Source organism: Lygodium microphyllum, chromosome 5 (genome assembly GCF_053477565.2).
Source record: "Lygodium microphyllum isolate KBCC chromosome 5, Lygodium_microphyllum_v1.1.10, whole genome shotgun sequence".
Lineage (NCBI taxonomy): Eukaryota > Viridiplantae > Streptophyta > Polypodiopsida > Schizaeales > Lygodiaceae > Lygodium > Lygodium microphyllum.
Genome location: NC_141139.1, coordinates 130,754,328 through 130,765,871, shown reverse-complemented (window position 1 = coordinate 130,765,871; position 11,544 = coordinate 130,754,328). Strand labels below are relative to the sequence as shown.

At 40.3% G+C, this 11,544-nt stretch overlaps 1 protein-coding gene across 1 annotated transcript; it reads left to right on the top strand.

Moving 5' to 3' along the window:
* Positions 1–6,584: 6,584 nt before the first annotated feature.
* LOC148036407 (putative pentatricopeptide repeat-containing protein At3g13770, mitochondrial) lies at positions 6,585–7,316 on the top strand. The gene is made up of 2 exons (XM_087678930.1): positions 6,585–6,741; positions 6,871–7,316. The coding sequence occupies exons 1-2, from the start codon at positions 6,585–6,587 to the stop codon at positions 7,314–7,316; spliced, it is 603 nt and encodes a 200-aa protein (XP_087535056.1).
* Positions 7,317–11,544: the final 4,228 nt, after the last annotated feature.

Sequence of the window (11,544 nt, the reverse complement as noted above, 5' to 3'; positions counted from 1 at the left end):
CAGGTGATCTTAAATCAACTCAATGAGACATATACAGTCCGAAATCCTATCAGCTTGCAAATTCACTAGCCAATTTTGCTTATGAAGAGGACCTCTTCTTCAACTATGGTCCTAGTCCAGATGTTGCTCTTGATAATGAGACAAGACTTGGTCATTTGTGGGGAATGTTATCAAAACACACGCTATATGGTAGATGATGGTTGATATGGGTAATGTGAAGAGTAGCTGAGACCCATCTACCACTATTATCTTGGACCCATAGATTGGTAAAACGACATGTTATGCGTACGCCTCTTGATATATATGCAAGAGGTATAGGTCACAACTTGATGCATTTAATTTAGGGCTGAGAGCCCTCTTTTTCCCCTTGGAATAAAGCGTATTTTCGTATATGTGCCTTCTTCCAAGGAGGGATCTATATGAGCTGGTTTATTTGATTTCTTTATGCCAAGAGGGCTAGTCATTTTAAGGTTTTAATGTTTGATTTCTTTAGGCCAAGAGGGCCCTATGTCTATTTGGTGCAGGTATGTTTAATGGTTTGTTGTTTTAGTGATTGCATCTTACAGTTTGATGAAGTCATTGGAGGGAGCCTTTGCTGCAAAGGAGCTTCTTGTGGCCATTCCTGGTGGTTTCATCCCCTTTTCGAGTTTTTCCCCTTAAGCAAATAACGATACATGTATAAGGGGATACTTTCTTTTTGTTTGTTGGGGACCAACAATCGAGGCATGTAGTCCCATGTTTAGGTTATGTATGTCTATGGGAGGTCTGAGTAGTTGTTGCCTCTTGTAAAGGCATTGCCAGGCACTTAAAGACCTGCTTTCGAAGAAAGTTCTAGTGATCTTGTTCTGTTGACCTGCTAGACAGCTGTTCTAAGAGTTTCTGTTAGTTGTGATGCAGTTAGAGGAGCCTACTAAAAATTCCCAAAAGGAAAAACCCTAAATATCTGAAAGAAAATATATGAATATACAGAGGTTTGTAAAAAGGGGTTCTAATCCCTAAATAATAAAATAGAAAAGAAATAAAAATCCTTGAGTAGTTGTTTATTGCCTTGCAAAGGCCTGGTAGATTCCTGGGGATGAGTCTGACCCGGGGCCGATGCCTTGTCTTCCTAGGGGTGGCATCTAGTTGGAAAAATAAGAACAAAAGAAGGTTGGAGCGAAAATAAAACTAAGCGTTAAAAAATGATTAAGTGTCGCCTTGCGAGGGCTTGGTAGATTCTTGGGTAGTGAGACAAGACGTGAGACTGATGCCTTGTTCTCCTTGGGTCACTACGCTCAACTCCCTCCTTTTTACATGCCCGAGTATGGAAAATAAGAGGCTAAAGGACCAATGTGCTAAAAGATAATATTTGTTGATCAGGCTATAGGAGTCCTCACCTAGCAGGAGCTCCTAGTTGAGTTGCCCTTACTTAGGTAGATAGTTTAGACCACCACTTAGGATGCCCTCTTTGATAGTTCTTTTTAGCTTGGCTGTGTTGCAACAGTTGGTTAGTGACTTGCTTTAGGCTTTCTGCCAGATTATGCTAGGCCTACTCCTCGTGGATTTCATGCCTTGGTTTTGTCAGAGGGTAGGGTGAGAGCTATGATGTGTTTTGATGTGTATCTATTTTGTATCAGCTTGATGCTTCCTTTGGTTGTGTATGTGCAGATCTGTTCATGGGATTCGACGGGCTGATTCGCCCTATCCCATGGTCACCAATGGCAAATGATTTTTGACACTGTGAAGTGCTTAAAAATAGCCAAAAATTTCAAATTTTAGGGGAAAAATAGACTTTGTCAAAGGTGACAGCTGCAATCAGTACGATTTTAAGTGGCAAAGCCACAAAAGTGCTTTAAAGACCCATCGAGTGACAGTTGGGGAGTTTATATAATTTCTCAGCATGTCAGATGAGACTCTTGGTAGTGGGGGACTCCAAGACGGACTACCAAAGATTTTCAGACCTCAAATCAGATGCCGAACAGTCGAATGGTAGTGCCCTAGAGAGGCGTCAAAGAGCCCATTTTCATGAAAAATCAAATGGTGGCGGATGGCCAAGCTAAAGTTTTTGGGATGCATTTTGACGTCAAGAATCCAATGCAAGTCTCAGTTCATCGATCCGAGCCCATTTGTCCCCCCATTTAATCCCCACAAGGTTCGGGGTTCTGAAGCGACTACTGGATCTAGAAGCCGAGAAGAGTGTGACGGGGCCCCGATTTGTAGATTTCGACATCACAAAGCCACCCGTCCAAACCGATCTCACTTCTGATGTCATTTGCCCCCTCAAAACTGCAAAAACCACTTGTAGCAGTGTGAAAGCACAAGCCAAGAACTAGATAATTGGATTAAAAGCTTCAAAGCTCTTAATAAAGAGCTTAAAACCCAAAAAATGAAACACCATTGGGGGGGGACTCATTTTTTTTAGCACCTCCCATCTTGGCAATGATTGGCCATGTCTAATCCGATAGAGAGAGAGAGAGAGAGAGAGAGAGAGAGAATCCTCTTGGACCTGAGATGCTTCCAATCTTCGCTCTCCATCACTGAAATCTGATCGAGAAATGGTGTACTATGCTCAGAGATAAAAAATCAATCTTTCTCTCTCCTCCCTCTCTCTCTTCCAAGAGGCAATTCATGTGGGAAGAACCAAGAAGAGAACCGGTTGAAGGATGCTTTTCCAGCATGGTACCGGATCACTCTCGGATCGATGGAGGGCTAGAGTTGGCTGTTCGGAGGTGGGTTGAGCCTTGAATGAGGGCTAATCTGCAATCCCACATCAGATTTTAAAACCCGCAAAGAAGGAAAAAATCGGTAATTCTATTTTACAAAGGAAATTTGCTTGTTTTTTGACATTTGATTGAGCCAATGTTGTTCTTATGAAGTAAAATTGGTAGACATGCTGTTTACTGTTTTTTCTATGCTTGCATGATGAAAAATTCAGAAAACGTGAGGTCAAAATGCTGGAAATAATTTTTTAAAAACCTGTAAAATACGATTTTTATGAGAAAAATGGGATTTTTGGTGTTTTTCGGTGGGATAAACCAATACACATGGGATAAAATGCTAATAAAATATATATTTTTTCTATTCTAAGAATCAAGATCCACACCTCTTAAAATATATCAAATTTTTATTGGAAAAATAGAGAAAAATAGAGAAAATTGAAAAAAATAAGAGAAAAAATAGAAATATGCCTTAGAAAAATACATAAAAATATAATAAGTGGTTGTGGATGTATGATAGGGCAAAGGATGAGGTTTGACCTTAGTTTGCCCTATTTTTTTTTCACAGTGTGTGATTTATTGCTCTTTATATATTAAACTATGACAAAACAACCTCTATACACCTATGCAACGAAGCAAAATTTAAACGATGAGGGGGAGTAGGATTTTGTGTAACAGTTTGAGGGCTGAAATAATACAAATTCAGATTGGTTTTTTCTATGCATAGCATTTAGGAAATGTCCTATTTGGAAATAAGGGATCTAGTAGCATAAGGTTTGCCTTGGTACTAGATTCTTGCAACGAAGTATATACATATTAGTTGGAATTCATGGAAAGACTGTTTGCGTACTAGCACATAGGCTCATTTTGAAACATAATTGTTTGTGCACAATGAGACATCCACTATTGCATTGATCATACATGTGGTATCAACTCACGGAAGTGCATAGCAATTGTTTGAATTATAGTTCACCCACACTTGAGAGAGTGAGATTCCCCTTGCCGTAGGTTAGCCATTCATTTCTTGGGGGAAATTAGTGGTGAGAGAACATGGTATCTCCTAGATCTCGCTGAAAAGAGAGGAGTCTTGTGCGAATGTATTTATATGTAAAAGCAATGCATCGAGGGGCCAATCCCCAAGATCTAGGAGAGCTACAATGGGGCCATGGCAATCAGCGGATGGGGTGCCTCCTGTGTCTATGATACGTGGCACTTATTGCCAATATGTGTAGGATACCATCTTTGAGGCATTTTGGGGAAGGTGTCATTGGACTCTTATCCAGCTACCATCAAGAGGATTACTACCATCAAGAGGATTGCCTACTTTCATTGGGAGGTGCATAAGCTAGACATCAAGATGGCATTCAACCATGGATATCTCACTGAAGAGGTATATGTTTCTTAATCTCCAAGATTTGGAGTCAAAGGCTCTGAGCACAAAAGTTTGTCATCTCAAGGAGGCTTTATATGCACGGGTTTGGTACACTCATATACATTCTTATATATTGCGTCTTGGATTTCAAAGTAATCCTATTGAGGCTACTCTGCATTTGACATATGGATTTTTTTTAATTATTCTTATGCTTATGTTGATGACTTGCTTGTCATTGGGACCAATGCTAGTCAAATTGTAGCATTTAAGGTTGATTTACATCAAACATTTTCCAGGAGAAATCTTGGTCTACTTCACTATTATTTGAGTATCCAATTTGCCACCATTGAGGGGGGATCGTCATGACACAATCCAAGTATATTGGAAAACTTCTTTAATATTTTCAGTTTGAGGATTCCAAGCTTTTGTCTACTCCCTTTGATCTTGTTTTAGATTTACTCATGATGATGGTACTAGACCCTTTGATACTACTTTATATCAATAAGCTATTGAATGCTTGATTTATCTATGTCACATGAGGCACAATCTTTAGTTTATTGTCTCCCAGTTGAGTAGATTTATGCACAACCCTCTAGTACTTCATCAGCAAGTAGTGAAGTGTGTCTTTCAGTATCTTATAGGCACCCATGAAATTGGCCTTTTCTACAAGGCTAATAATTCACTCTCTTTGCATGGACATTCTAATAATGGTTAGGCTAGATGTTCAAATTCTTGTGTCTCTCAAAGTAGCAACTACTTCTTCTTTAGTACATCTTCTGGTTCTGGGTTTAGTAAGAAACAAACTACACTTGCTACTTCCAATTGTGAAGTTTAGAGAGTAGCATTCACAGCCACAGTGGAGTGTGTTTGGCTCTGCAAGTTACTTAGAAATCTTCATATCCACCATACGTCTGTGACACTTATCTACACTACCATTGCATAGAACCTAGTGTTCCATGCCCACATAAAGCATATAGAAGTTCATTGCCATTATGTTGGTTTTAAGTGGATGTCAAATTACGAAATAGACTTGTTTTACATACCCACCAAAGACAACTTTCCAGACCCTTTTACAAGGGCTCTTCCTTGACCAAATTTCTAGGCTTTTGACAAGCCTCGAACTTGATTCCATTTGTTCCATGATATATCATACTCTGTATTGTCATTGGTTGCTATATCCACTTGGATGAACTTGTGTAACCATGACCTTATATTTATTTTATTTTCTAGGATTTTGTCAATTTTCCTAGATCAGTCTGCCCATTTCATGGAGAGAAATTGTAGTCATCTCATTGTCTATACCTTGATGCCCTTTGATTCATGATCTAGGCTCCCTAGGCATTTAAACTATCATTAAATGTAGTTGCTATCCCTCATGTTCTAAGTACTAAGTGGCACTAGGGTTAGGGTTTGTTTTAGGGTTCCCTTTGACGATTAATCCATTAGGTTTTATCTTATTATAAAAAAGACACTTTATGCCTCAGTAATACATAAATGTGGTATTCTTCAGTGTGATCACATTTGTGTTCTATTCTCTCTCATCCATTAATGCATTGCCTCTTATTTGGTTATTGTGTTGTTGTGCATCAATTAATTCATCGATTATATTTTACTCTCTTTCAATTATTCATGTAATTACTTCACACTTGGACCAACATGTATGTGTGTGATGAAAAAATGTATAGATGGTTAGTATGCAAGGATTGCGTGTATAGGGGTGTGCATGTACGAGGCTTGTTGTGCATTAGTACACATGTGCATGTGTGCAAGGATGGAACACTAAGGGTGTGCACTAGGTTATGCGCACAAGGTGAATTCAAAGGGATGGTATATAAATTTTCCCAAGGACGTGAGAACATGTGTCAAGGATGCTAGTGCACTAGGAGTATATTGGTGCACGTATGCATTAGCATGCAATGATGGCAGTGCTATGGACCAGTCATTGTTTTTATGTCAAGCTCAACATGAGTTGACAATCACATACCTAAATGACCATTTCCACATTCATATCACTAGTGTGGTTACTATCTGCATCAGCATATGCTTCCAATTGGACATTAGTCCACCTACTCGAGTTACAATATATCTATCTATTCATCTTTCTAGTTAGTGTATTCACACTATGGACTATTTGTTTATGTATGTTGTACTATCTCTTTATTCTTGGTAGACTATTATAGTGGAGAAGAAGAAGAGGAAGAAAGATACTCAACAACCCCCCTGCTCCCTACCGTTTGAGATTTTGCTTGCATTGATAGGTATAAGGCATGGTTTTTTATGTTTTTTTATTCAATGTGATAAAAACTCACTCTAACAAAGAAATGGGACTGAACTAAGGCTAAACGTTGTCGTACTGCTGCGCACCCCGAGGTGTGAAATCCACCAAAAAGTTGTGTGTGTGACATTTGTTACTTTGTACATATTTAGTTTTTTTGTTTGCATTTTTGTTCTGCGTGGGTAGTATAGTGAAGAGGGGTTTGACACAAGAGGAACTTATCTGTAATGCTCTTGGTGACATGTACGATAAATGTGGCTTCTTGGCAGAAGCACATTACATGTTTGAAAGGTTGCCACTACGGAATTCTATTTCATGGAATGCATTGATTACAAGGTATGCAGAACATGGGCTTTGTGAGGAAGTACTAAACTGTTTCAAAGGGATGCAGATCGAAGGTATGCTTGCGGATGCTGTTACACTTGTTCTTTGTATAAGGGCTTGTGGCGATAGAGCAACTTTGGAATTAGGCTGAGAAATAAACACTGAAATAGTGAAAATTGGGTTGGAAAGATGTCTTCATCCAGGTAGCACACTGGTGGATATGTATGCCAAATGTGGGAGCTTGCTTGATGTTCAACACACGTTTGACTGCCTGCCACAACGCAATGAGTATTCTTTGAGTTCCCTTATCCTTGGTTATGGTGACATGGGGGATTTATCACATGCTTTCCAGGTCTTTCAGAAAATGCAAGATGACTATGTTCAACCAAATAGTTACACATTCATTGCTCTGTTCAAGGCTTGTGCACAGCAGAAAGATGTGGACATGGGTTGGGCATTATATGGTGAAATAGTTCAAAAGGGTTTGGAAATGGACCTCTTCATTAGTAGCACAGTGGTTGATCTATATGCGAAATGTGGCTTGCTCATGGATGCACAACAAGTGTTTGATAATCTCCCAGTCCGTGAAGTAGTTTTGTGGAATGCATTGATTTCAGGATATGCTGAGGGCTTGCTGTTGAAGCTTTGAACTGTTTTGAACAAATGCAAATGGAGAGAGTGTATCCAAATGTAGTTACATGGAATATTCTCATATTGGCCTATGCTGTGCAAGAGGAAAGTGAGGGAGCCTTCCTCCTTTATGCCCAGATGCTGTGCCAAGGGAATATACCAGATGAGTCAGCGTTAATGAAGGAAGAGGCCGCTTTTCTGTATGCTAAAACTGTGTGTTGTATGCTTTAAAAAAAACCGAACTAGAAAAACTGCACAGAGGGAAAAAGCTCCAGGACCATATTACATGGGGAGGAGGAACGACTCAGGTGTCTCCAAGCAGGTACTGCAGATGGTCCAGTTCATCCAACAGGAAACTAGAGGAGAAGATAGACAATACCATCATTGATGTAGAAGAAGCGATACAGTAACACTTAGAGCGACAGGAGAAAGATTTTACTGATCTTTCAATTTGATATTGGTGCAGAAGACATTATGTACTCAGACTCACAAAGAGGAGAAAAAGGAATATACCAATCATAAATCGGTATCGATGCAGAAGTCATTCTATAGAGCTCTCAGACTGATAGATATCTACCCATAGCTCTCTAATTTGTATCAGATCTATCCATTGCACCAGTAATTCATTCTATTGCAAAGAGATAATTTGAAAAGCATGTACCCCTTGTGTGGTTGCCTTCAGCTATGGCACCACGAAATGCTCGTTTGTTTTACTCTTTGTTAAGAAGCTCCCCAAATTCGACTGCCATAGCCATAATGCAAGAAATTTGACAGCACAATAGAATGGGGGGTCCGTAATCAAGGAAACGCTGCTGGAGATCAAGAAGTTCACACACAGGACACGAAAGCAACCGAATTAAGGTGATGCAGGATGCAGTCAATACTTCAGTGGAAGCCGAAGGCGAATGGATAGTCCTATTGAAGGCGAAGTGAAAGAGGTGTTGCCATCGTCGATACTCCTGTTGGTGAAATAGTTTGTGTTGCTTTTGGAGACATCTGACCAGGGAAGGAGAGAGCAGGTGATGATGTTGATATTGGGATTACCTGACATTAAAGGCTGCTTTGATAGCTGCAATCGATGATGGCGGCGACCATGCTTCATGTGATTCTTCTGGACCACCGACAAGAGCATCAATATGAGTAACTTGCCTTTGTCATCTACATTCACATCATTATGACCTGCCCGACTATGGGATTAATTAAGGCCTGATAGAAGTTACTGTAGAAGAGGACCTCGTGAAGAGCAGGGTAATGTGCCAAGTATAGTGAAAGCTCTGTAGAGTTTGACAATTTGGTTTGCAGAAAGCAGAGAGATAGAGCTTTCATTTCATGCCCAAACAATACAAAGCGTCTTCGATCTTCTACAATAAGGGATTATCCAGATGGTTGTGCCAAAGTTCCTTCATTCAGGGATTTCTCGGATGTTTGCACCAAAGTTTCATCTGTTCCTCCAATGGGTAGTTCAGTGAATGCTTCATCTGTAGTTGCAAAAATTTCCTCTGTGGAACCAGGCCAGGGCATTCTTGATGTGGAAAAAGAAGGGTCTTCTAGAGACTGGCTTTTTGAGGAGTCTTTTGTTAAGGATATGGCTGTGGATTTGAACATAGACAATAATTACATGTCTGAATCAAAAGATCATGTTGTGACAATAGAGTTCAGCTCTTCTGATGTAAAAGAGGGAGTTACTAAGCTATAAAGTTGTTTGTCTCATCAGTCTTTTGAAGAGTTGTTGGAATGTAAACATGAACGTTGTGGAGGTTGCCACTGTAAGCTAATTTGGCTTTCTATTCATCTTCAGTTATATTGACAGAAATAAAAACAGAGACTTGATATCATTTTCGCATCTTGCTTATTCTCTTTATTGATCTTCTATCTTGGAATTTCTCAAGGACCTCTGTGGTCGTGACTTTGATTTTGAAAACCCTTTGACATCTTTGGTGAACCCGACGTGAAAGCGTCGCATAAATTTCAGGATGGGAGATACTTCAGCATCAGTTTCAGCCTCTTCTACAATTCCTGCGTTGTCCTCTACTTCAGCTCCATCATTGACTACTGCCTCAAGTACTTCAACGGATGATTTAAATTAGATTTTGCAGAATATGTCTATGTATGTGCAGCTTCAAAATCAGCAGACGCAATTGTATATGCAGCAGCAGCAGTTGCATCAACAATAGTTGTCTCAGCAAAGGCAACTATATTCGGAGCAAGAGAATGCAATCAGCGCGACTAAGGCGATTGAAACAGTTGAGAATGAGAAGAAGCTATTTGATGGCCATAATGTTTCATCTTATTTGAAGACGTATGAGATCAAGATGGGATTTTTTGGAGTACCAGCAGGACTTATGAGTAAGTATTTCCTTCGTCTTGTCACACCCGTCTTGAGGGCAAAAGTGACTGATCTTTTTCTTCAAAATTAGCATTGGCAAGATTTTAAGAAGGCCCTGAAAGAAGAGCATTTCCTTGAGGACTTTGGGATGGCTACACGGCGGTCATTCCGAGAGTGGGTCTACATGCCAAACAAAGGTCTAGCTGCTTCAGAGTTGATACAAGAATTTGAAGAGAGGTATAGTCAACTTGATGCCATTGAACAAAGAGCATTGGATGTTGAGAAAGTTGAGCTTTTCTTGCAAGCTGCAGATCCTGCTCTTTAGGAAGAATTAGGAGAGCTTCTTGAGGATCACACGAAGCCTATGGGTCCTAAAACGGATTGGCAAGATGCCCAGGATGCAGTCTCGACTTTGACCAAGAGGAGGATATGGAAGACCCGCCTACAGAATGGATCTATGACACCGACAATGTCTTCTGCTCCTATGCCTGCTTCTATCCCTGTTATTTCTTCTCTTTCTCAGCCAGTTTCTTGGCCTATGCCAGTGCCTACTGTTTCTACTCCTCCTGTTCCTCCTGTTCCAAGACCGATGCTGGCTCCTTCTGCTCCAAAACCATCCACTCCGTCGGTTCCTTCCTCTCTTGATGACATAATCAAAGGAATAACGGATTTGACACTGGAGTTAGTTAAAGAAGAATTGGTGGGAAAATTGAAAGATCAGTTTGCTTCGACCGTGCCTACTATTCCTTCTGGTGCTCCTACTGCACCTAGGAGTGTTCCTAGTGCACCTAGGAGAGATCGAAGATGTATTTGGTGTGATAGTACGGACCATCAGCATTGCAGGGATTGTGAATCTTTTCACAGTGCAAGGAGGAAGAATTTGGTATTTTGGGGACAAGATTGTAAGATTTGGTTGACTGAAACAAGAGCTCCGCTTGCTACCAATTTTGGGAAAGGCGGAATGAAGAAATTAGTGGATGACATGGCTGCGCGTACTTCTTATGTGGCAGCTAGAGGAGATGCTTTTGCATATGGAGTCCAGATTGAGAAAGGATCAGAGAATTAGTCAGCATTATGGACTTATGCTATGGAGATGCCAAACAAGAGAAAAATTCAGCAAACTGTTTTGACTAGTGCAGGTTCTAACATCAGATCTGAAACAGGTTGGGATTCGCCTGTTGACAAGTACACTATTTATGCCTACTTGGCTAAGTCTCAGGGAGCAGATGTACTTGTTGAGGAGAAGCGTAAGAGGGATGAAGAAAATCCAAATGCAGCTAAAAAGACTAGAGGGGGTGAGTTTGTTACTCCACCTACTGCAGGACCGTCTTTGAGGCCAGGGCTAGAACAACAGATGGAAGATGCTCAAAAGAAAAAAAAGAGGCAAGAGCCTAGAGAGAGAAAGCAGCCAGGGTTTAGATTGATGTCTGATATTGAGACATCTACAGACATGAAGAAAATCTTTAATGACAAGATACTTGGCAGTGAGGTGACTTTTACTATTTTTGAGGTTTTGGGCTCTTGAAGAGGAAAAGACATGCATTGCCTACTACTGATACACAGGGAGTTTTGATTGGGGAGTTGGATGAGGATGAGGATGAGGTTATGGTTGAGAATGCTTTTGTTTTTCCACAGATAGAGAAGAGGGTTTAGCTTATGCATTATGCTGAAACTAATGAGTCTGTCTTGATACCGCGTAGTCACTTTTCGCGGAGTCATTGGGCTAGGGAAACTACAGAAACTATGGTAAAAATTGGAGAGAAACAGGTGCCTTATGTTGCTTTGGTGGATCATGGTTCAGAGATTAATCTCATAGTTCGTGGAGTTTATGAAAGTAATAGATGGCCTATGGATGTAGAGCATGGGTGGCGTATGAGAGCCGCCAACAATACTACAGGTGATTTGTATGCTACATGTCCTA